This window comes from Arachis duranensis, chromosome 1, assembly GCF_000817695.3.
Source record: "Arachis duranensis cultivar V14167 chromosome 1, aradu.V14167.gnm2.J7QH, whole genome shotgun sequence".
Taxonomy (NCBI): domain Eukaryota; kingdom Viridiplantae; phylum Streptophyta; class Magnoliopsida; order Fabales; family Fabaceae; genus Arachis; species Arachis duranensis.
This window is the reverse complement of record NC_029772.3, coordinates 5,413,737-5,440,227: the sequence shown is the minus strand read 5'-3', so window position 1 is coordinate 5,440,227 and position 26,491 is coordinate 5,413,737. Positions and strand designations below refer to the sequence as shown.

The following is a 26,491-nucleotide window of genomic DNA, read 5'->3' as shown; positions in this document are numbered from 1 at the left end:
CAAAGATTCAAATGCGTGCGTGTAAACTCTTAAAAGTAAGGTGGAAACTCACCTGCAGTCGACTGCAGGTGAAGTTGTTTTTGGATCGTTGACACGTATTATTGTATGGTTTAAAAAAAATCAATTTATTTTATATAAATGGTTTATTTAAAAAAACCAGTTTGAATAGATCAAATAACTACTTTTAAAATAATTTAAATTCTTTCTGCGTGTTATTCCTAAATTCCTAACAGATGAATTTGATATGTTCTTTTTCTTCATTTATATTGACCAATTTTTCTTTAAATTTATCTGAAATTTTTTTATTTAATTTTTGTCAAATATATGTATACAAATTGTTTGAAAAAGTAAAATTTAGTATTCTGAAAAAGAAACAATATTCACAGTTTCTTTTATAAGAATGGCATAAATGATATCATCTGTCCTTTTTTTTTGTGTCTCTGTTTCTATTTTCTTGATGAGTTTTGTTTTGTTTCCATAACTTACATTCTCAGTTGCTTTTAAATTAAGCTGTAAACAGATTTTAAATTAAGCTGTAAAAATATGTTCAATTACAAATTTATCGTTAAATTAAATTTTATGGTAATCAATCAATTAACTTTTATTTTACTAATAAACTATTTTCATGCAAATTATTGTTGATTTTTCAATATTATTCTATAAATAAATTATTTTTTTAAGATAATAAGACTATAATTTACTTGTCTAGAAATTATGATTTCACTGTCATGCATGTTTTTGTGTTTTTACTTATCAACTAGAATTTATTTTTTAATAAAATTAGAATTTATTTTTAATAAAACAAAAGTATCTAATCAAAATATTAATATTGAACATAATATTATTAATTTTGTCTACAACAAAAATTTTTAATAAATTTTTTCAAAATAAAATTGATTCAAAAATAGAGAAAAAAAAGAACAACTAATGAAAATATTTATTTTGACATTGCCATCAAGAATAGAATAGTTATAGAAAAAATTCAACCAAATAAAAAGGACCTAACTCATACAATTAAACTACCATCATATCATCACAATAAACTATAACATCACCAACTAAAGAGACATATAACAAATATGAAAGAAATCATGCCAAAATTTCAACAATGCTCATGCTATCAACTGGTCTACGTTATACCATAATTACATTATTGTCTTCCATCACATGAAATTGTCATGAATTATCTTGGCATTTATGATCCTGAACATCAAAATGGTGTGATGACATAAATATGTATGTATTTATTAAATAATTTTCATCATTCACAGAGGAATGAATAAAAACATAAATTAAGAAATACATTTAAAATAATAAATTTGATTAAGAAATATAAATAAAAGAAACATACCTAATTGAAAGTTTCATATTAGTTTTGAAAAAGGAATTGAAAGAGAACGAATTTTACGTGCGAAACGAAGAAGAAGGGAATAAAAGTAACTGAAGGGAACAAAAGTAACTGCTTGGTCCAATTCAAACCGATTTTTTTAAATAAACCATTTATATAAAATAAACCGATTTTTTTTTAAACCATATAGTTGAAATCGACTGCACGTGAGTTTCCACCTAAAAGTAATTATGAAATAACTACTGTCAAAACTAAAAAGTCAAACTTTTCTTATCCGTTCTTTAATCATTCAGTTATAATATTTTTTGTATTTATTGTGTAATATATATAATGCAACTGGAGTGGAGTGGATCTGAAATCCTCCAAAAGCTTAGTGGCTGCATCAAAGTCCCAAGATCTCTCCTGGGTTGGTATTATTGTATTAAATAATCTTATTTCTTGTCATCCACAGGACCTATATTATACATGCTACGTGGTTGATGAATTTTTTGCCTTCTAGAATATGCTCCGTTCTACTTCTATGGATAAACTTCCAAAAGTATAACACGTTTAAAAATCTTTCACTATCTGATCTTTAAGTTAGTTTTAGATTAGATGTGAATAGAAATGAACGGAGCATTGGATAAGTTATATGCTACTTGAGCACCAGTTAATTTACACTCTTACCGTTATAAGTAAAGTTTAAGATATTTACTATATAGACTAACCTTATATTTATTGTTATTCCACATATTCAGTAAATAAAAAAAGTGAATTAATACTTATTGATACACCATATATATATATATAAAATCAGAAGAAAATTAAAAGACGAGTGGGAACCAATTTGGGATCAGCTGAGCATTTTCCTTAACATCAAGATAATAACTCCCAATACACATTCCAATGATTCCATAACTACGAACGGAAGTTACACAGTTGCATCATTCAATAAAAAACTCATTCGTCATTCGTTTTGCATGAACATCCTTGATTAGCTATACATTCACGTAAAGATATTGAGAAGCTAAGGCAAAGCAGAAACTATGCATAGTATCTACAAACAAGTTACGTCTTTCTTAATGGAGAATCTGATCCAACCTTTGACACCAAAGAACATGATTTCTATTTTCCTCACGCAACTCAAAATACTAAACAAAAAATTACTTATAGTTAACATAACCATTAAAAATATAACTAAAATCTCAGAGAATAAGAAACATAGCTAACCTAGCAGATTGCATGACAAATCCTTTGCCACTAGTTGGTTATTATTGTACAATCTACAAATCGACATTCCCTTAACAAATATCTTGTGTGCCAATAAGTTATAGCTCAAATAGTATAGTCTCCCCATACTCATCTAAGAGATTGCGGATTCGAGTTCCCCTATCTTCAGTAAAAAATAAAATAAAAAGATATCTTGTGCTGGTAAAAATTGAAGGGACTTGGGTTTTCCCACACTTCAAATTCTTTAGAAGTTCTTATGAAGTAGATTATCCCACAAAAAAAAAAAGTGATTCTTGGCATCAATGCATAATTTAGTTTTTCAAAATCATACTGCGAAAGGCTTGCCCTCTTTAGTTACACGTCTTCAAACACTAGTTTCAGTTTTTTGAACTTGTGGCAGCTCTTCGATACATTGACTTAACAATTAATTGAGTTGGAAATTACATACTAGCCGTCGTAGCAGTGTTTAAGAAGTCAATTCACACACTATTCCCTATCCTAAATATCAATTGCAGTTGCAAAAATATCAAATCCAAAGTATTGTGGAAAGGATAAGGAGCTGCATTGAATATTTCTTTGCTAGAATGTTCAATAATTTATATGCACATATTTAATAACAGGCATTAGAAGATTGGCAAATGCCAAAATTATGTCATACAATCATTCAAACCATAGAGTGCATTAAGGCTTGTCTCAAAGAAGTCTAACAAGAGGGAGACAAAGGGAGGTTACGTAGATTATTTACCATCTGATAATTATCTCAGAGAAGGTTCACATAGATGATTCAACAGCAAAGATTATCAATCTGAACGGATTCCACCCATGAAAGTCCTTGGATCAGGACAATTTCCACTGAACTGAGCTTGCGAAAAATCAAAACCTGGGTTCTGCAAAAGGCACGACAATAATCATGAGGGTCTGAGGTAGCAATCATCCCACTAAATCCTAAACAATGTTATGGACATACCGGATTAATGATTATCATAAATTTATAAGCTGTCTAACACAATTTCATTATCCATTTCCTTTTATCTTGGGTATGAATTTGGCCATAGATGGACAAACTCATAAAACATATTGTAATTCAATATATAATAGACCTTTTATTTTCTTTTTGAAATCAAGCCAACAGGCTGAACAATATGTATCCTTTTAATAATATAAATGCAAAGTTCCAGATACCAAGAACCTCGGAAATCATATCAATAATGCACAACAAAATCTTAATTAGTTCATGTATGAATTATCAGCCAAATTCAGAATATGTATCCTTCAAAAAGTCTTAAGAGGACATATTAATAGCTCAATGCAAGATAACCTTTAAATAAAGGTTTTAGTTTGTGAGAACAAGATAAATCAGATTGCTACCTCAACTTGCCATATAGCATCAGTGTGGAAAATAATCAAATACATCCCAAAAAGTAGAAAGTCTTAAGAGGTAAGAAATTTCTATCATATTGTCAACTGTGTCTACCAAGTTCTTGCTCTTAAAGGCACAACTCTGTCACATCTTATTCTACAACTCGCTAAAAGAAAGTTTGGAAGTCATCAGGTAGGTAACCAATCAAATTCCAGCACATGAAAAGAAGGAAGCTAACCTCTTCTTGAAATCTCTGCAGCATGAGACGCTTCTGTTCAAGATCGGTGGCGTAAGGGTCCAACTGACCCTGGCCAAGAATGGGGGAAGCCCATGTCTGCCCTTTATCTCTCTTCTGAAGTGTTATGTGCATTATGCCATCCTCTACACACCGAATCCCAAAAAACATCATCAAAGAATAAACATCTCAGTTTCTTATATATGCAATTTCATTTCCTCAATTCTAAGCCCAAGTTAACATTGTTGGGAAAAGTAGGAAAAGCTAACCAATTTTTGAACCCTCCAAAACAGGATTAAGAAAATCAATAAAGGAAATCAATAAATCAATTTTAACCAAAAAAAGAAAGCAGTAATAACAACAGTAGAGGAAAGTTTAAACCTTTACCTAGTGTCCAAAATGAAGAATCTGTCTTCACCGGGCAGGTAAGATCGTGCTACAAAATGATCAATGGCAAAGATAAAAAATAGTGTGTGATGAATATAGAATAATAAAAGGATGAAAAAAGGGTGGGGAACTTTTGGATTACATTGAGATATGGTGGATTGCCTTTGATGCCAACTTCAACATGCTTGGATTGAATCTTGCAGTAGAATTGCTTAGAATGAACATTGGGAGGTAAACTGATGTAAATATTAACCTCTTCTAGCGTTTGATCCCACTCAAACACCTTTTGACCTAAATTGAAAAATGAGTTCGATTCATGCTAATTTAAAGAATACACAAGAAACAAATTGGTAAAAAGGGAGATGAAAGTTACCATCGTGGACGAAGTTGTGACGCTTCTCGGGGGCTAATTTCTCCGCCATCTTTTCCAAGGTTTCCAGGCACACACCTTATTATTCTTCTTTTTGTTTGATCTGTGTGACAAAATCCCAACTCAAATTTCAGTGCAACTGAAAAATAAAACCAATTAAGAAAAGGTGTGTTTGCTTCTGCTTTTCCCGAAAGAAAAACCAGCCTCACATATTTAAACAGAGTAGCTAAAATCCATTTTCATTTCTTTCTCAACTATATATAAAGATAAAAGTAGTAAAAGTACTTTCCTGATACTCCAATCACACATTATACATAAACAATTTAACATGGCATATCAACATTTTTTACCCATATACAACCAATTAAACCACTCAGTCAAAAGTCAAAACAACCAAAGAAATCATAATAATAATGAGGGAAGTATGAACATAATAGCAAATGAAATGAGCTCGAAAAGTGCCTTCTGCATAACCTCAACCATGAAAGAAAAGATGAACATGGATTATCTATCTAACCCAGCAGCAACACAAAACAAAATAGAAATGAGATGCAAGGAAAAGAAGCATAACCAAAATTCAAGAAGTAAGTGATAATCAAGTAAGTGTTCAGATCACAATTGGACGATTGGGAATTAGGAATTTTACGAACCGAACCCTAATTTGATAGAGAAATTCAGAATTTTCTAGTAAAAAAGAAGAAGAGGGATTTGGAAACTGAGCAGAATGACAATGCAGCATCATACTCTTACGCGAATTCTGGCGAATATCAGCATTGAGTGGGAATCCCCTCCCAACCAAGTATTGGATGATTTGATTTGACGCAAGGTTTTGAAACTCGGGCCGGTCATAAAACCCAGACCGCCCATCGAACTATTCTGTCTTACCATTAATTCAGATCAATCGACTCAATCAGAATTCAACCGGTTCAATTCTCACGTATGATGTATCTCATGTAAATAAAAAGCAAGCCGTAAGATTGAATAATTTGATCATAATTTAGAACAGCAACAACTCAAAAACACAGCAACAGCAAGGCAGAAAAATACAAACACCAACATGAATAACTCAAAAACAGAGAATGCAGCAGATTAAAGAAGCCAAAACCAACAAGAAATGGTTACTTGGGAAGTTTGGATACGAACCAGAAACCGAAGGGAGGCAGGGAGGCGACGACGTGAGGAGGCCAAGACGGGAAGCAGGATAGAGGGCGGAAGGGACGGCGGCGGAAGCGTCGGCGTCGGATCAGACCGAAAGGAGCGCGAGAGGGCAGAGATAGAGATGAGAGGGGAGGAGAGGAGAAAGGGTTCACGGTTGGTGCGGCTGGGTAAAGGATGCTTTTTGTACCCAACGACCTCGTTTTGAGGTCCAACCGGTTTTTCATTTTGGAAAGCTTTCAAACACCGCCGGTTCTCGGGACGGGCTGGTTCTCCGGTCTACAAAATTTTGCAACGGTTCTTTAACAAAGTCAGCAAGTCAGGGGTTAAGCAAATGGTCGAACCAGAGTGAGATCGGTTCAAGTTTTCCAGTTGGTCCAGTCCGGTAAACATTAATTTGAGCTTTTTTTTTCTATTAGATACATCAAACAACCTCCAATCCTATCCTAGTTATCACAAATTCGTCCACACTATGTAGTATGTAGTCACATATATTTATGGGTTTTATCCACTTGGCTATTGCTAAGATTTAAATTTGAGTGCAATATATAAAAAAATACCATATGTTGCCACTCAACTAAATTTTTGTTTTTTTTTTTAAATGAATTAGATCATTTCTAATTTTGGATGTTACATTATAAATTCACACACACAATACACTCACATATCTAATGTTTTTGAAAGTTTTTATTTACTACTTGACATTGCCAAAATTTAATATACTATCTCAATTAGACCTCTACTCCCCCGCAACCAAAACCTTAGTTGCTAATTTGAGTTGACCTCAGATGAGGCAGAAGGTGAAGTGAGTAGTGACGCCCCAAACGCATCAATGCAGTTGTGGTTTTCTTTTTTTTTTTTTTTTGTTTGCACCAGGGTATTCATCAGGCCGGAAGCCCAATGACTAATCCCTCGGGTACTGCAGAGGCACACAAAGTTGTGTAATTTTTTTTTCTTGGTTCAATAGTTGTGTAGTTTTTTGGGTTCTTTACTTGTATTTGGGACTCGGATTCTCTCCCATATTCAAAATCAACAGTGAAAAGACATCGGTTTGCTGTGAAAATAGATAAGGATACGGTTATTGAAGTATAGATTTAATGTTATTTTTCGAGGCATGGAAATAGTTTGGGAGAAGGAGATCAAAAAGCTTATTGTTAAATCTAATTCCAAAAGTGCTATTGAGATGATTAATACATATTATTAGATGGACTCCTTAGCCATAGCTGGAGAATCAAACTGAGATATGTCTACTGAAAATCAATCAAGTAGCTGATGGACTAGCCAACCTCATTTTATACTTAAGTCAATATGAAGCCTATTATAAACAATCCCCGGCCAAATTGTCTTGCTGGTTTTAGCTAATTGTAATAGAACGTATTTTTCTAGAGCTTGCTAATTTTTTTCTTTTTCGGCCTTAGGGCCTCCTTTGTAAAAAAAAAAAAAAAAGGTTAAAAAAGTATATTTCAACTATTAAAAAAAATCTTGACAAACGAAAACTATGAAAAAAATTATAGAATTAACTAACATATGATTTTAGAAAAAGACACAATAAATTTATCACTGCTAGAATTCTAGAAAGTTTTAAATATTTTCATTTAATAAATATAAAATAAATGCATTAAGAATTTAAATTTTTTATATTTTTAATGAAATTTTTTTTGTTTTATAATCCTAACACGTACCTTAAGAACACATGATAGATAAACCTAAAATTATACAAGGTATTTTTATTAGAAAAATCTCAATAATATCATTCGATTTATGTAGCCGACTCCACTTAGTGAAACAAGATTTTTTTGTTGTTGTTGTATTTTTTATTAGAGAAACTCTTAGGAGACAATAATTTTTAATATTTTTTGTTATCATTTGATTAATATAAATACCAAATTATTTTTAATAAATAAATTTTACTAATCCATATGTGTAAACTTCGAAAAATATAGATGCAAACCATATTAATTTATGTGTGCAAACTTGTAAATATTGTGCTAACTCTAATAAATATAAATACAAACTATATACTTTTTGTATGTATACTCTCTGTAAATATAAATATAAATTATTATTGACTAAAAATAATAATATTTATTGGCCATGTAACATTTCTCATCTCATTATTATATAAAAAAGTATATTTCCATTATATTATGCGATGTTTAAACTCAAACAAATCTAATCAAAACTCAAATTGAAAACCAAATCTATATATTGTTTGAAAGAGTGGAAGGAGCTTCCAAGCTTTATGAGTTTGGGAGAGACTACTTTCTCAAAGATCACGTATCAAGCCGCGAGAGCAATTTATAAAAACATTCTGATACTTAACTTAGTTGAGTGTCTCTAGATTTTTGTGTGTGATTGTACTTGCTCTTGTTTTGAGATGCCTCTCTCTTTTATAGAGCTTTTTAGCTGGTTACTCATGTGGTGACATTAATCGCATGAATTGGTGCCGTAACTTGGTTTGTTATGTTAATGTGTAACATAACGTTTTTGTTTCTACTAACCTTCATAAATCCTTTAATTGGAAGAAATTTGAGGTATTGCCTTTACTAGGATGTGATGTTCTTTATTTCAGGTGGAATCTAAGGTTGCTCGATCTTTTTCCCTTTTTTCTCATGACTTGTTTGTTGGGATGATGGTGTTTTTAATGGAGTTTTTGACGAAATCATCTTAAAATTTCATAAAAAAAAAATTAAACTAAATAACTAATAGCAAAACAAACCTGCATCATAACAGCAATAACAATCAATAATAAACAAAGTTCATAATCAGCAAAATTTTTGCAAATTCATATTCATAAACCAATTCAAAAAATAATTTAATCACTGTCATATTTATTTCTAATCAGCTCATAAATCAATTAATAATAAAATTTACAGCAATAATACTAATGAATCAACCTGAATTTTTTCTTAAAGTTAGAAATATGACTCAAACCTATGACTTCTAAGTAAGTATAGAAAGATTATATGTTATTTGAGTTATAATTCATTCACAAATTTGAGTTTTTTTTATATCGCGAGAGAATATAAATCATTCTCTTTTTATTCATAAATGCACAAATTAATGATAAAATTATATAAATATTTGTGTATAAATACAGACTTTTTTGAAAAGAAGAATATTGTATGCATTAATTTTAATATATATATATATATATTAATATTAAAAAGGATTTTTTTTTTAATATTTCGAAAAGGGTAATCGTAAATCCCTTTAAAATATCGAGTATGGACTAAAAATATAAAAAACAAAATTGGATATTATATAAAAAATATATACACATCATGTCATGTATGCCTATATAAAAACACCTTATTGAGTTGCTTGGGAATTGGGCAATGTTAGTGAAGTTAGTTATTTGGTGAAGCACGTTAATATATAATAATATTATTTAAACTTTTTGCAACGGGCATGGGGCACAACCTGCCGGCTTAGTTTGGAACTCAACACACCTTGATGCCTCCACCTATTTCCAATATCCAAGTGAATATGGTCAAAATATATACCATGATTTAGAAGGGGAAAAGGGCCATAATCTTCTAACAGAAATTATGATATTTGTTACATAAAATGAGGTACTAATATGATTTAATTAATTTATTAATTTAAGAGTTAATATCATGGTTTTTTTTTTAATTTTATTACAGTAGTTAGTATTGCAATTGTAGTAGACAAATTGTAGTGCAACGTAAATAATAAAATGGCTATATAATATATCATAATAAACTACAATAGACCCAAATTAAAATTGTAGAATAGATTAAAACGAATTTAGATCCTCTTAATTTTAGATTTTTTCATAAAATAAATGATAATAAATTATATTTTATTCTCTAAAGTAAAATTTAAAATTTAGAAAATCCAAATCCGATTAAAACACACACCACAATGAATATATTACACATTACAACTGACGCAATAGTTAGTCTAACCTGTTTGAATTATTGGTTCATAAATTTAAATGTTGTTTTGTACCTATAGTAATCTGTTAAAACATAAAACATAAAATTATTGACTCATTAAATTTATAATATTAAAAAATTTTAAAAGTTAAAACTAAATTCTAACTACTATATTGTTGGAATTCAACCAAGACGAAACACAAGCACATGTTATTATATTAGGGTAAAGGATGAAATTCGTCTTCAAAAGATTATTTTTTTTAAATTTGTCCCTAAAAAATTTTTTAATCAAATTTATCCTTTAAAAATTTTAAATTAATCATATTAATTTTTCTATTTTTATTTTATTGACGGTGTCAAAATTTGTTAATATGACACATTAAGTGATACTACAACACACATAGAAGTCTTAATTAACTATTAATATGATAAATTTATGAAATTAGATCAAATCAAAACCTAATTAAAAGGAGAACTTAAAACATTGAAATTTTTCAATTTGGGGTTAATTTGATCCCATTTCATAAATTTATCATGTTAACTGCCAATTATGACTACTAGATATGTGTTATGGTGTCACTTAACAAATTTTGACGTGGTTAGCAACAAAAGTGACAAAATATCTAAAATGACTAATTTAAAAACTTTAAAAGATGAATTTGATTAAAAAAAATCTTTTAAAAATTAATTTAGAGAATAAATATTCTGTCAAAAACTAATTTGACCATCCTTTATATATTATTTAGTTAAATGGTTTCTCAATCATAAAAGTAGTTATTTGTAGCGGTCCTTGAAGAACTCAATAAAATAACACTGTGTCACACTCATGTCTCTTATCTTGTTAACAACCAGCATCTGAATTCTAATCTCACTTGAACCACAAGCATTATTACAATTTCAATTTCACAAACACCAATTGCCAGCCCAGAAACACTCCTCAAAAGAATAGCAATAGGGACACACCCAACTTGATAATCCTTATTGTTAGGACAGTTAGAGAAAGTCCACATTATTATTATTATTATTATTATTCTGACCCCATTCACATTATTCATTCATTGCTATAAAATGGTTGAGTTTGTAGTGAAAATACACCACACTACCCTCTTCCAAATTATCCCAATCACAAAATATGGCAAATGATGGTGATGCTAATAGAAATGTTGCAATCATATTTGGGGTCACTGGGCTTGTTGGGAGGGAACTAGCTAGGAGATTGCTTCTAGAACCTTCTTCTTCTAATTGGAAGGTCTATGGCATAGCTAGAAACATTGTTCTTGATGAGTCACTTCCAAATTATCCCTCTTACCATTTCATTTCTTGCAATTTGTTGAACCCTTTGGAGACTCAAAAGAAGCTTTCATGTCTTCATGATGTGACCCATGTGTTTTGGGTCACATGGGCAAGTCAATTCCCATTAGAGACACAAGAGAGTTGTGAGATCAACAAGGTAATGATGTCAAATGCTTTGAGTTCTTTGTTCCCCAATGCAAAGAATCTAAAGCATGTTTCACTCCAAACAGGGACAAAGCACTATATTTCCCTTCAGGGTCCATTTGATAATACCAATAATAATAAGAAGTTCTATTATTACCATGAAGAGTTTCCAAGAATTTGTAAAGGTTTTAACTTTTATTACACACTTGAGGATCTTCTTATGGAGAAATTGAATGGTACTAAGGTATCTTGGTCTGTTCATAGGCCTGGTTTATTGTTGGGGAGTTCTATTAGGTCATTTTACAATTTCATGGGTAGTTTATGTGTTTATGGTGCAATTTGTAAGCATTTGAATCTCCCTTTTGTGTTTGGTGGGACCAAGAAATGTTGGGAGGAGAATTACATTGATGGGTCAGATGCTAGGCTTGTAGCTGATCAACACATTTGGGCAGCAACAAAATGTGAAGGCTTTTTCACAAATGGAGGAGAAGCTTTTAATTCAATTAATGGGTTTAGTTTCACTTGGAAAGAGATGTGGCCAATTATTGGTAAGAAGCTTGGTGTTTATGTTCCACAAGAGATGTTTGTTGAGAACTTCTTGTTTTCTAGGGCTATGGCTGGGAAGCAACATGTTTGGGAGGAGATTGTGATGGAAAATGGGTTGGTCCAAACAAGTATTGATAATTTGGCTAATTGGGAATTTCTTGATGCTTTGTTTAGGTTCCCTTTGAAGCTTTTGGGGAGTAGAGATAAAGTTGATAGGCTTGGTTTTGGTGCAAGGTATAAGACATTGAATTCAATATTGTATTGGATCGATTGCATGAGAGATGAGAAGCTTATTCCCTAGGAATTAGTATAAGTGTTTATGGAGTAATTAAGTGGATTATGCTTATGTTATTATGAGTAATTAGTGAAATGTTATTTTTTTAATGATAAAAATTCACATACAGTTTCTTTTATATAAAATCGATTATTAAATATTTTAATATATTTGACTAAATTATAATTTAATAATTCTCAATTTTTGACATAAAAACAATTGCATGCGAATTATCACTTTTGTTAATATTATGATTCTAAGAGAAAATTGCAAATAATCCTCTTATACAATAGTTAATGCGTAAAAATAATTATTCCTTTAATTAATGTAGTTTTATTTGCCAATTAATTTTTTGTAGTAGAGTAACTTTAAAAGATAGGAAAAGTACGAGGAACCAATGAAATATTTATACAATGTGTATAATGAAGGTTTATAGTTAGAGATATAATTATTAGTATTACCTTTTTTCATCAGTCAAAATTTTTTGAATGAATGATATCATGACATAGTATTAGAGCGTTAGATCTGAAAAGTTAAGAGTTCGATTCTTGGTGAACCCTCCCTAGCGGGATCCTAAAAGATGAGTTGGTACAAAATCTTTTTTAAATCATTTGATATCATATGGTGTGGAACATGTAAGCAAAAGTTTAATGGAATTATTTGCATTTTTTGTTTCTAGATACAATTCACATTGATACTTTCTAAATACTTTAGCTTTGACTTCAAAATTGGATATCTCTTTTGTGAAGATGGAGACAATCACGTAGCACAACAAAATAGGTTTCCATTTTTTATTATTAATTAATAATAAGTGGCAGGGTGTTCTATCTTCTATGCATGTGATGGTTGAGTTTGACCACCACAATTCAATAATATATATACACCTTCTTTTGCACAACAATGTTCCCTGGCTGTGTGATTTTTCTATGGAGATAACCCTCCTCTTTATTTTTGGTGATATCCTACTAACATAATTAAAAGATAAATAAATGAATACTATAGAAGCACTTGAATCACAAGGTGCATTAGACTAATGAGATATACATACAAGTAGTATTTTATTTATTTTTATTTAGCCATTCTATTATTATAAGGCCAATGGCCAATTAAACCAACACGGCAGAAGATTTCCCACCAGCACTATCTCAACAATAATATAGGCAATCTACACCAAATCAATGAGACTTAATATCTACAAATTCGATATATAGTTTTGTGAGCTTATTAGTCCACTTAATTAAGAAGACAGGTATTTGTTTCTTAATTAAGAAGAAGGATATTAATATTATTTCTTAAATAAACAATTAGTAGTGTGTATATATATATTGACAAGTGCTCAAATTAAATTAGATTGGTTTAGTAGTTAGTTCATTAGTCTACTTAAGTATGTATTGGAAATTTGAATTTCACATTGTGCATGCAGCAACCTATTAACTAGCGACAAGCCTTTAAATGGAGTTCGGCATAGATTAATTAAACAAAAAAAAACTAACTTATTTTTTTAATTTTTTAATTTTTCATCTTTTTAATGTGTTTTTTAATAATTTGTATATTTGAAATTTTACTCTCAAGACTAGTTTCAAGTAGTGTTGTTTGTAGAGGGTAGAGCATACCTAGCACCTCATTATTCTCAGCATACCATCCAATTTACAACTCATTCAAAGTCAAACTTTGCTTAGCTTCGATTAGGAATGAAGGCATGATCTGTATTCTTTCTACCCTCATTGAACCTCTTCACTTTTTTTTTGGTGGATGGATTGGACAACCCAATCCTAGATTACACAACACACCCACTCACACACACTAAAGATTTTATCACTACCCAGCTGTAGCTGGAATTCGAACCTGTGAACCTCTTCACTTAAAGTTAGGAGAATGATTCCCTACAATATCCTATCTTTAGCCGACACCGGAGTCTCTTCTCACGAGTTGTTATGGGCCTCCATTTATTGGGCTTCTTCTTCTGACACTTCTTCCTCACTAATTGGGTTAGCAGCAATCTCTGCCTCTCCCATTGGGTTTCGGGATTATTGGACAAGGTGAAGAACGGTTAACTTTAAGGGGCTAAAATTGGGTAAAATTTGAATGATCAAATTGGGTCCTTATATCAAGATCCAAAAAAAAAAAAATCCTTTCCTTATATGTCAAATTTAAGGACTTAAATTCTCTAAAGTTTGAATTTCACTTTAGAAAGTAAATTGTGATCTCTCACCATTGACTTCATAGGTGGGACCAAGAATAAATATGAAAGAGAAACTATTCAAGCGTAGAAAATCACACTTTACTCTCTAAAGTGAAATTCAAACTTTAGAGGATTCAAATCCCAAATTTAAAATATAAAAAATTAGCAGCTAATGCCCAGCACAGTTGGCATACTTGTCCGCCTCATACAACATGCATCTGGGTTCAAATCCGAAAAAAAATTTTGAAAAAAATTCAAACGCAAACAAAATTTATTATTTTTAACTAACATTTTTTTTATTAGCTCAATTTTTTTAATCTAATAATTCAACATTATAATTTTAGTCCACACTTTTAAATATTAAATATTAGGAGTGTTCATGGATCAGATCATATCCACAAATTCGCGATAAATATCTACATCCAATCCGAAAATTGCGGATATGATCCGATTCACAATCTAATCAAATCGGATAAGATCCTATCCGCACTTTTTACGGATCGAATCACAAATATCAACTCTACATTCGCGTATCCACAGATTTGTACAATAATAATTAAGAAAAGTAAATATATAATAAATAAGTTTAAAAGTGTGAAAGAAATATTTTTATTAAATTTCTTTTACATAAAAATATAATTAAAAAGAGAATGTTCAATTATGCGGATATACTCATATCCGATCCGATACGATCTGCAAATGTGCGGATAGAATCTGACACTAAAAAACGCGGATATCATATCCGATTCAATCCAATTAAAATTGTGCAGATCGAATCAGATTTTCGGTCATATTCGATTTGCGTACATCCCTAACTACGAGTCAAAAATAATAAATTATATTAGTATTTTAATATATTTCTAAAATTTTCTTACAAACTAAGAAATTAATAGATAGTAGATACTTGATAACAAAGAAAAATCAAATTAACCGTATATTAAAAACCAAAATAGACTTGTTAAGAATTATTTATTTATGATGAAATTAATTGATTAAGGGAACAAGCAACTCTCGCCTTTATGATACGAATACATCATACATGTGACCTTCCTTTTTCGATACTTAATCAGTTCATTAAGCAACCCAAACTTAACAAAAAAAAGAGAGAATACATGTGAGATTATTCATTTTTAGCATATAATTTATATAAAAATATTATATGCATTCAAAAATTAATTATCAAATTAATTATTATATATTTATGTAATTGTAAAAGGGAGATATATATAACATGGATAATCAGATATCTAATAAAAGATTCCTTTATGAGTAAAATTAAATTGAATGTATACCATATATTTTTAAATAAATAAATATAACAAAACCAGCGAGTGAAAAATGAAAAATCCGTCAAAGTTCAGCCATTACTCATATCAAATTCAAAAGTCAAAACATTATCGATAAGCAAATCTAGAAATATCTTCTCCCTTTTTTACCCTATATTTTTGGGATAAACACAAACACATCTAAGTTGATCTCCTAATCAATGCTGTTTAATTAACAAAAGAACAAATCGCTAAGTCAAACAAGCAAAGCAAAGTACAAAAAGTCAAAAAGTCTCGAATGGATAAAGTTAGGGGCAAAATTGTCTTTTCACGAATACCGAAATCCAGTTTAGCAAAACCATTAGCTACTGAGGCAGAGGCGGAAAGAGAAAACTGTGAAACTGTCACTGTCACACTCACTCTCATATTGCTGCATAAATTCTCTCATATCAATTATTTTTCTCATGCAAAAGATTTTCCGGGAAAAACATAAATTTTCTTATTATGGGAAAGTGCTCCTTTCAGGATTCCCTCAAAACTTTGGAAGCTGATATTCAGTATGCTAATACACTGTAAGTCTCTTTCTCTCAATTATTCAAATCTCCGTTTTTGTGTGATCCTAGTACTAAATTCAAATCTTGTTTGAATGATAATTTAGCTTTATACGGTGCTTCGTAATAATGCCGTGGTGATTGAGTCACATACTTTTTGTCTAGAATTGAATGTTCGGTTCGCTCTTAAATAAAAACAAAAATTCTGCAGTTATCTGCTAGCCTACCATGTGTTTGATACATTACCTTTGTTGAAAATTCGGATAACATTCTTCAGTATGCAATATTTTCCTGAAAACTTTTTTGGGGTCTTCCTGCTACCATTCATGTTCTTTTTTAGCAGAGTTCTAGAAAAAATTTTTTCATGTGCTTTTTGTTCTTCTTTTCTTGTTTGAATTCAGGGCATTAAGTAATCCAAGGGATAAAGATGGAGGATGCTATCAGATGAGACTATCATACAGTCCAGCAGCCCCCATTTTTCTGTTTCTTGTTCAGTGGGCAGATTTTCGCCTTGCTGCTGCTCTTGGTCTCCTCAGAATCCTAATTTACGTGGTATACATTTATCATTTAATTTCTATGCATTTACTGTATAAAATAATTTTATTCTTTCAATCAATAATAGAAATTCATTAAATTTAGGGTTATAATATATAGGACAGGGTGTATACTTCATCTTAATCTTATATGCGGCTTTAAACCCTTCAATTCAAACTTTAATGGCATTCTAAACCTCTCAATTTGACTCTACTTAACCTTATTCGACTCACAAAAACAAATTTATTTTTCACTCAGATACAATATTTAGTGTTTTCACATTTCATAATATATTGTTAGTAAATTGAATTACTAGTTTAGTGTGCTAAGTACTTATACAAAATAGAGGAATCTGGATTCAAATCTCTACTTGTTCATCATATGTATATTTCCTTTTATGAACATGTACATTATATATTAAGAGTGAAGATTGGGTGAATAGGGTCGGGTTGCTAATTCGCTATGACTGGGTGGAAGCAGGTTGGATACCCACATGTGCGATCACAATCCCTAATAAAAGCTTCTTTCATCCTAAATAATACTTGCTATTATAATTATCTTCGATGTGTAAAAATATTTTAATTAAATCATGTATTTTCTACATTAGTGAAATATAATGCCACACAGCCAGATTAATAGCATAATTCATATACATTTATGCAGAACTGTGGAAGTGGGAAGAATACCATGTCAATATTTGAAAGGAAAGCAAGTATTAGGCAATTTTACTGTAAGTAACTTGTGATAAATATTAGCGTGCTCGTTTATGATCTCGAAAATCAGAATATACTACATAGTACATACATATTTGCTGATTTTTTCTATTTGGATGTTCAAACAGCTGTGATATTCCCTGCTTTATTGCAACTCCAGAAAGGGATCACGGATTTGGAGGAAAGAAAACAGAAGGAAATGTATTTGCTTAGGTACCAAAGTAAAAGTGATTTTGAAGAGAAAGGAGGAGAATATGAAATTGACAATGAAAGAGAAGAGGAATGTGGTGTTTGCTTGGAGGTGAAAGGGAAAGTTGTGCTGCCTAATTGCTGCCACACTATGTGTTTGAATTGCTACAGATCTTGGTAAAAAATTCTTTTCTTGGTCTTCTATTGTTCATTGAATCTTCCTCAATATTGTTAGATTTTCTATAATAAATAAAGTCGAGAATTTTAACCGAACTAAGATTATCTCACCCAAATTATTTAACTTGAGCTTAATAATTATGTTTATATCTGAATTGTTAAAGTCACATTTGCTTGTTGGGGTTTAAATTTATCTATTTTTCTATGTTGTGTATATATTCTCCATTCAACTTAAAAAAAGAAAGAAATCAGAATAATCATTACCTTTACAAGCACTTCATAGCATCTTTGATATGAATGATAAAAATCTTTTTTGTGGCAAAATCTGGTAGGACTAGTCCTTTTTGCGGACCCTGAATTCCTTATGACCTTATCTATCTTTATTTCAAAGACATTGTAACTGTCGATTTAGAAAATAATAAATGAAAAGTCAAGATAGTGATCTCTCAATACAATAAAGTCATGAATGTTATCTAATTGCTTCTTTATGAAAAGCATAATACCATTGAGTCATTGACAAGAATGTTTGCTTTATTACTGCTTTCAGGTGCGTGAGGTCTGAGTCTTGCCCCTTCTGTAGGGATAGCCTAAAGAGAATGGACTCTGGTGACCTTTGGATTTACACAGACAAGAGTGACATTGTTGATCTTGGCACAATTTACAGAGAGAATTCCAAGATGCTATTTCTGTATATAGAGAAGTTGCCCCTTGTAATTCCTGACCCAAGACATGTATCCTATGATCCATTCCTAAGGTGAGAGGGCTGGCTAAAGAATTTTGGAAAAATGTGAATGTAACCTGAAATTTGTAGTTGTACATGTGTTTTAGTCTTTTAGACCATAATTTATTTAATTGTATATAATTTTGATGGCTTGTTGCTATGTATTACCAATTTACCATATTCTGTTGTGCCAACTAAAGCTCTCAGTTGCTTGGGATAGGTTTGGTTTAAAATACAACTTTTATAGAAAGAAAAGAAAAAGAATTTTGCTTCAAAATTTTCAATACATTTTAGATATTTGCTATAATAATAGTAACAAAAACTTGAGAGTTGTGAAATTTTTAGGTATAGAGAACAGAAGTGGGAAGATTTAAGGGAAAGGTTTTGTCTGTTGTATCAATTAGTTGATGTCATCCTAAAATTTTATTTGTAGACTATTGAACCTAAAGTTTTATTAGAAGTGTTCCAAAAATACCAATTAAGATATTTAATGAAAAATTGATTTTAATATATTTATTAAAAATATTTTTTATTAATAATAAATTTAACTAATATTCAAAGTAGTTGGCAAATTAAATTTGGGTTATTTAATAAAAGTAATTGTATATTGATGATAATTAGAATTAAAAATTTTGTATCATATTTTAGCATTTTTTTATCGCTCTTATTTTTAAAGTTAATGTATACATTATAGGGTTTAGTTAAATATGTGTCCTAAAGATACATGATAAAATTACAAATTAAGAAAGTATTTATAAAAAATGACGTAAAAATTAAATTTCATAAAATATTTAAAATTTTCTATTACTATCAATTTTAGTTTGTGCCTTTAGAAAACAGGTTAGCTAAATTCTAAATCATATATAAATATAAATATTATATATTTAAATACATTGATTTCTCAATAAAAATGGTAATTAATTTAAAATGTTATTAATACGGGAATAAGCTTATCTTCTTAGCACTAAAAAGTTGGGTTGAGCTTGACCAAAGCACGGGTGAGTCTGAGTCATATGGTTAATTACATGCACAAAATTAAATGATATGAAAGATGTGTCATCCATTTATCCATAACGTGTACACAATGACCTTGGATGGATAGGAAGGTGACATTTTAATGCTGTCACTTCTGTCAACCCCACTTGGCAAGATTCCATCCCATTCATGATATTTTGGTGTGCCACTCAAGATAGGTTCATCTGCTTCTGAACCTTCATTTTTCAATGCTCATTTCCTTGTTTTCTTGTTTCAATTGACAATTGACTAGGTAGCAATTAGCATCCTAATTATCTCAATGTTTTAAATTATAAATATTAATATTTATGGTAAATGGGGAAAATGTTTTTGTACATCAAATGTAGACAAAATGGTTAGACATTTTTTTGTTTATTCTTTGTTTTAATTTTGTTCTTAAAAATTAAAGTTAAAAAAATCTTAACTAAAGAATTTGCTTAGCTTCGAATTTGAGTGTCCATATAACAAATTCGGAATTAGCAATTCATTTAAGTTTTATGATAAAATGGGTATGTGGAATCATTCTAACAATTTAATATATTAATCAAATCAGGAAATTAAAATTAAAGAAGAAAAAAATTTCAATCTCTGAATCCGTACTTAACGCCAAAACATATTAGTAACTAGAGATTCCAGCTTTTGAGATTGTATTCTTAGATAAGGTTTTACACAACTATCACCCCCAAACAAAAACTATAGGGGCAATTCCTAAAACTAGTAGAATCATAAAATCAAACTTTGATTGGTCATCTTGAATATGCATATAATCTGCATGAGAATGAGGATCATTATTCTCTTGATGAGCATGATCATGAGCATAAGCATACCCTCCATGGCTTTAGATATCAAGGCCTAAATCTTCCTCATTAATGGAGATTCTCAGCAATTTAAGCTTGTTCAAGGCATAGAATATGGGCCACATTGTTGCACTAACCCGTACAAAGATTACAAAAATATCAATAATTTGGGCTCCAATCAATCCAAATCCACCTCCAAGTATTAGACCACAAGGTCTTACCACTCCTGTGGCACCTGAATTGTAGGCTTGGATGATTGGATCACAAATTTTTCTTTGGCAAACAACCCTGTAAACAAGAAGCCCCATGTGCCACACCTACCATGCAATTGGGCTACCTCTAATGGGTGGTCATAGTTCATTTTTAATGCCAAGATGTTTAGCCCAATTAAGATCGAGCCGAGACGAACCCACAAATAATGGCAGCCCATGTCTCCACAACTGAGCACCCAGAGGTAATGGCTACAAACCCACCAAGCAAACCATTGCATACATCCATTACATCCCAGTGGCCGATTAATAATCGTCGGCCGAAGAAGGTGACGGTGCTAGCCGTCGATCCGGCCAATGTGGTGTCAAATCGGCCGACGCGTGGGCCTTCTATGATGGATCCCCAAAAGCCCGCAATGGCACCAACCAAATGGACCACTCTCACTCCCAGCAAAGTCAATGGCTCATGAGCCCAAGAACAGCTCACTTGACCTTGGACTTGGCCAACCACTGGATGACCAAACCTAATGGGCCACACCTGGGTACACAAACCCACCAAGAAAGAATGAGAAAACAAGATACGCACTAAATTGGCTGAGGCATGTGGTTCAGTGGCATAAGTATTTGCCTTAATCTAAAGCCACACAAGTTCGAATCCTAGCAGTGGCTAGGTTAGTGTGTGTGAGTGGATGTGTGAGTGTATAACTTAGGATTGGAAATTTTTCAATCTATTGACAAAAAAAAAAAGATATGCACTAAATTGGGTTTTCTCAGCTAGCTATGGACCCATTTATGATCTCTGGTATATCTATAACAAAAGCCCATTGGTAAAGGAAGAAACTATAAACCAAGTTGGATTGGTCTAAGGGTTAGTTCATTAGTCTGCTTAAATAATTGGAATTTCCATATGCAAATGCAAATCCAAAAAGGTAGAATGAGATGCTACCAACCACAACATCAACCATATTGGTTAAAAGCATTATGTTCATGGTATTTTTGGCACGTACGGATCCAGCACATATCACTGCAAAGCCAATTTGCATTAAAAGGAAAGGTGGGCAGAGAAAGTAGGTAGATTGTGTTGATAGAATATGTGACACTTTGTTCCCACGAAGCCTCCATAAAATTGTGTATTATTGAAAGATGATGAGTGAATGTGTGCATGTGAACTTTGAAATAAGAACTAATTAAGGACATCATAACACGTGTGTGATATAGGAATAAGAGGTCCTGAAAGAATATAAGGAATAGGTTGGATAATGAGTGTTACGAATTAACGAGGACATTTGAATAAAATATTGAAGAACGTCTATCAGAAATTGATAAAGAGTATTGGAGGTGGATTTTTGAATATTGCAATAAACTTAGATACAAAGATAACTTATTTTAAATTTGTCAAAAACGGATACCATTTATGTTACATTGATATAGACAAATTTAGTGTGTAACCACTCTTATTTTTTATAGCATAATAAGAGAAGTACAGAAAAAACACTATGAATCGATCAAAATAATTATACACTCATATTAGCAGCTTGAAAAGCTTGGTGAAGCAAAAAAAAGAAGAGATAATTTATGTTTGATTTCACTTTGAACTGTATTTTTTATTACATTTTCTTTTTTAGGATAGAATATGGTGATAGTATAAACTATACTGTTACCATCGGAACTACAAGAGAGAAAAAATAGCAGAAAAGAGTTATGGAACTTAGTGCACAAATGAAGTAATGGCTCTTATATACATGAAAAAGTTTGAGCCATTGGTGTAAGTATTACGTTGAGATCCTTATGTTGTTTTTCGTTGGTTTTAATTATAAAATTGTGTTGAATATGCTTTAGTTCGTAATTGTTTGTGTTTGTTTATTTATGCTTATAGGAAAAAATTGTGGAGATTGAGCAGCCTGATAAATTCTCTAGAATGTTGTCTAAAAATGATTCGATTCTTCAAGCTCTCGAAAAAAAAAAACGCTCGAGTAGAGTGCGTGACATGAGTTTTGTACCGACTTCGCATCTGTTGGGGGATGGAGCTCAAATAGAAGAGACCTAAATGGTGTTGTTTGAATTACAGGCAGAGGTGACAACCAAAAAATTAAGAAATTGAAAAAAAAAGGTAGTGGAAGATGAAGTAACAACAGAAAAGATAAAGAGACAAGCAATAGAGAGTGTTCTAAGTTATCTAATTCAACGATAAGGTAGAAAACTACCACCAGACATTATTACTGTACAGATGAATTTCTTGGAGGGACAAAACAGAAGATAGATATTAAGAGTTGATGTTATTTTATTTGAAGTGCAAATTTTTTTAATTTGACTATGCAGCTTTATTAATTAGAGACGTAATTTATTGATATTAATATAAATATATTAGTTTGGGTAAGAATTATATTTCATAAATTTTCACCCTCAATTTAAATTTTTAGTCAAAAATTAATAAAATTTTTAATATTAAAAATAACTACCAACAAACAGAAAAAAATATATTTAAAATATCTAAAGAAAAATAAATTAATATATTTTAATTTAAAAATTAGCAGCACTAAATAGTGACGGTTTGTAACCGAAAAAATAGACTAAAAAAATTGCACGATTTTTTTAATAGCAATAGTTCATAATCACTGAAAATAAAAATTAAAAAAATTAGCAATACCTAATAGTGGCGGTCTGTGTTTGTCGTAAAACAATATTGTTATCCTGTTTAGACATATTGCGGCAGTTTAAAACCGCTTTTATACAATCTGACGCAAAATATCTTAATAGCGGTGATTATACCCAAGGACGGATTTATGTATAAGGCAGTGGGGGCAACTGCCCCCATTCAAATTTCAAAAAATAAAGAGTACTTCTTAGTGAAATGTCAAGATTGCCCCCATTATATAATTATTTTTGCCCCCAGCCCAAAGCTCCAGCCCCAAATCCTTAAACTGTTCCCAGCCCAAAGCCCCAGCCCCAAATCCCTAAACTGTTCCCAGTCCCCAGCCCAACTTCTTCTCTCTTTCTCTCCAAATCCCTAACTTTTTCAGCCTCTGCCTTCCAACCTCCAAGCCCCAGAATTACTGCCGCCAGACCAGACTACTACTCTGCGTTTCTGCCGCTACGTGGCTCCGCCAGACCGCCAGTGTGGGCTATGTGGCTGTGTCACTAGCTCCCTGTCACTCCGCGTTTCTGCTCCTCGCGACTCCGCCGTATCCGCGACTCTTTGTATCGCTGCGATTCTCCTGCGTGGCTCCGTCTCTGTTGGTTTCTCCTTGCATCGCCGCCACGCCGCGCCTAGTGTTATACCAGTAATTTCTAGAAACTACCGCAATAACTAACTCCGTGCGCTATATATTAAGATTTTATTCTGTTCATATATTAAAATGATTTGGATATGAAACTATTCATATATTTATCAATCATGTTACGTGTATACCAAAATCAACAATCGGTATAAAATATATGTTGAAATACAAATACATTTTAAAAATAGGTGAATGCTATCCAACCCCCTCTAAAATAACATGTAAGTTACTCTTCATTATGTGTCACATTGTAATTGGTCCTTATCTTAACCATAGTTGGGTTATTTTATAATTTATTATTCTTAAAATATCAAAGCTCCACTCCCGTTAATTGAAGCACATTCCACTCCTCCATTCTTTGTTTATCACTTCATCACCTAGATTTGGTCATTCCAAACAATAAGCGCTAACGCTATCGCCATGCCCTCCCACACAACCTCTCTTCCCAGTATAGTATAACCATAACCAGTGCCCCTTTTTGGCGTGAATCACTGCTTACCCACATAATTAATGGTTAATTTGGTTATTAAATTTTTTTATTAAAAAAACATATCTTTATTTAATTACGTGATGGAACATATATTTATATGTAAAATATAATATAATAAAATAACGGGCCTGCTACACATACAAGCCTACAAGCAAACAAGTTGGCCCAGCCCAAACAGAAATCACGCGCATGAAGAGAGATAAGATAGCGCGTCAAAATCACGCGCTCAACATTCGAACGGTTACGTATGGCAGACTCTTCCACTTCTTCCACTTCTTCCATTTCTCAAGGTGCTTTCAAAACAACGAAATCCTCTCATTTTCGAGCGAAAATCAAGTTTCAAAATATAGAAATCGTAGTTCGAAAACTGCATCAAAACACCATCAACCTCTCTGTGAAGAATCTGAAGAAAAAACAAACCAAGAATACTCAACGTAAGTCCATTAAAATACTGTATATTTTACTTTTCTTCTACGTCGTTCTTCTAGGGTTTACTATTACTCTTACTTCTTTGTTATACTGTTCTAAGTTATACGTCGTTCTTCTAAGTTCTACGTCGTTCTACATTGTTATTCTAAGTTCTCCTGCTATTTTTGTTGATTTTTGGGGGTTTATTCCATAGATTCGGGGGTGTAAACTGCTTAACCTTGTAATGTGGCTTGATATTGAAGCATGGTTGAGTGATATCTGACTGATATCTATATGGATGTATCTGAATAATATCTATGGGTGTATCTCACTGTAATCAATGGGTGTATCTTCTTTGACATCTTTGGGTGTATCTGACTAAGGGAGCTGGCAAACAACTTCAAACTTGGGGAGAACAAACTGAAGACAGGATATGGTTCTTTCCATATAACCCCAAAAAAAATAGGTGATGCGCTTGGCATCAATGCAACAGGTAATTAACTCAAAATTATAGATGTATATTAAGTTGTTGCTTGGGTGTATATTAACCTGATGCTTGGGTGTATTTGAACCGACTTGGATGCTTTGTTGTCTTTCTTTTTCTAGGAGATCTATTTCCTGAGAAAGTTGAGTATAAGAAACTTTCTAATGATGACAAAATAATTTATAGAAGATTCGAGGGTAAGATCCTCAAAAGTCTTACCGATGAAATGATGGAAATCGGCATTGGCAACGAAGAGGAACGCCTGATGTTCAAGAGGATATTCATCCTCTACATACAGATGGCGTTCCTTTTGCCAACGACGATAAACAAAATATCACATGTGCACCTGGTCCCAATTTTTAAGATGGACGGCATAGAGGAGAGAAACTGGGGGGGCATGTTTTGACCTTCATGATCAAGGGCATAACAGACTATCAAGAGAAGAAGAAGAAGGCAATCAATGGCTGCCTCTTCGCCCTGATGATAATCTACTTTCACCTTTCAAAAAAGAAAGGCATGAACAGGGTTGAAAGACCACCAAAGCCATGGATTGCCAACTGGACTAAGGAGCAGTTGGTGGAAAGAATGAATGCAGAGAGAGAGGAAATTTTGGTGAGTAATCATAATAAGTTGGTGTATTTTATTTATCCGAATGGTGCTAACTAAAATATCTCATGTTTCAGGGGATTCTGAACTTGGCAGAGACAAGAGAAAAAATGAGAAAAAAAGAAAAAAAAAACAAAAAAAAACAAGAAATAAAAAAAACAAAAAAAGGAAGGTGAGCTCAACATCATCTTCGGAGATAGAAACTACTGACAGTGACACTTCTACCTCTGAGTCTGAGGCTCAAGAAGACTCAGAGGATTCGGGAATTAAACACCCCGGCAAAAAGGGGAAAAAGTAAGTACCATACTTGGGTGTAATTTCTTTTTCGGTTTGGGTGTATTTTATTTGTCCACGTTGGGTGTATGTAGCTTATTAAGCAGGGTGTGTTTCGTTTGCTGTTTTGGGTGTATATTGTATATTTAGTTGGGTGTATCTCGTGAATCCAATTGGGTGTATTTTTAGTATGTTCTAAATGACAATTGTTTGCCTTCCAGAATGGACTCAAGAAAAAGAAAGCAGAGGCAAGAGGAGTCAGATTCTGATTCAGAATCTGAATCTGAACCAAGTGATGAGTAATGTCCTGAAATTAATACTCCTTTCTTTTGGCTTCATTATAAAGATTTCGTGTATTAACTGAAGTGTCTATTATT

The 26,491-nt window shown here is 31.8% G+C and overlaps 3 protein-coding genes and 1 pseudogene across 7 annotated transcripts; 2 read left to right on the top strand and 2 right to left on the bottom strand.

The window, feature by feature from the left end:
- Nucleotides 1–3,097: 3,097 nt before the first annotated feature.
- LOC107491657 (uncharacterized) lies at nucleotides 3,098–6,200 on the bottom strand. Of its 5 annotated transcripts, none has more exons than XM_016112925.3 (6): nucleotides 6,053–6,200; nucleotides 4,913–5,012; nucleotides 4,682–4,830; nucleotides 4,540–4,588; nucleotides 4,156–4,298; nucleotides 3,098–3,444 (listed from the first exon to the last, which is right to left on the bottom strand). In XM_016112925.3, exons 2-6 carry the CDS (start codon nucleotides 4,959–4,961, stop codon nucleotides 3,358–3,360), a joined length of 477 nt encoding a protein of 158 aa, XP_015968411.1. In that variant the 5' UTR covers nucleotides 4,962–5,012; nucleotides 6,053–6,200; the 3' UTR covers nucleotides 3,098–3,357. The 5 variants fall into 5 exon arrangements, with proteins under 5 accessions (XP_015968411.1, XP_015968335.1, XP_015968204.1 ...); XM_016112849.3 differs by lacking the exon at nucleotides 6,053–6,200 and adding an exon at nucleotides 5,660–5,775; XM_016112718.3 differs by lacking the exon at nucleotides 6,053–6,200 and adding an exon at nucleotides 5,654–5,742.
- Nucleotides 6,201–11,074: 4,874 nt separating this feature from the next.
- Nucleotides 11,075–12,309, top strand: LOC107473150 (3-oxo-Delta(4,5)-steroid 5-beta-reductase). Its single transcript, XM_016092699.3, has one exon. The coding sequence runs from the start codon at nucleotides 11,099–11,101 to the stop codon at nucleotides 12,248–12,250; it is 1,152 nt and encodes a 383-aa protein (XP_015948185.1). The 5' UTR covers nucleotides 11,075–11,098; the 3' UTR covers nucleotides 12,251–12,309.
- A 3,777-nt stretch (nucleotides 12,310–16,086) lies between these two features.
- LOC107492032 (E3 ubiquitin-protein ligase AIRP2) lies at nucleotides 16,087–18,726 on the top strand. The gene is made up of 5 exons (XM_016113032.3): nucleotides 16,087–16,242; nucleotides 16,623–16,773; nucleotides 17,419–17,485; nucleotides 17,597–17,834; nucleotides 18,382–18,726. Exons 1-5 carry the CDS (start codon nucleotides 16,175–16,177, stop codon nucleotides 18,590–18,592), a joined length of 735 nt encoding a protein of 244 aa, XP_015968518.1. The 5' UTR covers nucleotides 16,087–16,174; the 3' UTR covers nucleotides 18,593–18,726.
- A 1,519-nt stretch (nucleotides 18,727–20,245) lies between these two features.
- Nucleotides 20,246–23,278, bottom strand: LOC107471449 (ammonium transporter 1 member 3-like; annotated as a pseudogene).
- Between the last annotated feature and the right edge of the window lie 3,213 nt (nucleotides 23,279–26,491).

Coding starts and splice junctions, on each gene's coding strand:
- LOC107492032 (XM_016113032.3), top strand. CDS start 16,175: ATGGGAAAGTGCTCCTTTCAGGATTCCCTCAAAACTTTGGAAGCTGAT. Junction 16,774..17,418: donor TCAGAATCCTAATTTACGTG/GTATACATTTAT, acceptor ACATTTATGCAG/AACTGTGGAAGTGGGAAGAA. Junction 17,835..18,381: donor TTGAATTGCTACAGATCTTG/GTAAAAAATTCT, acceptor TACTGCTTTCAG/GTGCGTGAGGTCTGAGTCTT.
- LOC107473150 (XM_016092699.3), top strand. CDS start 11,099: ATGGCAAATGATGGTGATGCTAATAGAAATGTTGCAATCATATTTGGG.
- LOC107491657 (XM_016112925.3), bottom strand. CDS start 4,961: ATGGCGGAGAAATTAGCCCCCGAGAAGCGTCACAACTTCGTCCACGAT. Junction 4,299..4,539: donor TTCTTCATTTTGGACACTAG/GTAAAGGTTTAA, acceptor TTCGGTGTGTAG/AGGATGGCATAATGCACATA. Junction 3,445..4,155: donor TGCAGAGATTTCAAGAAGAG/GTTAGCTTCCTT, acceptor TGCCTTTTGCAG/AACCCAGGTTTTGATTTTTC.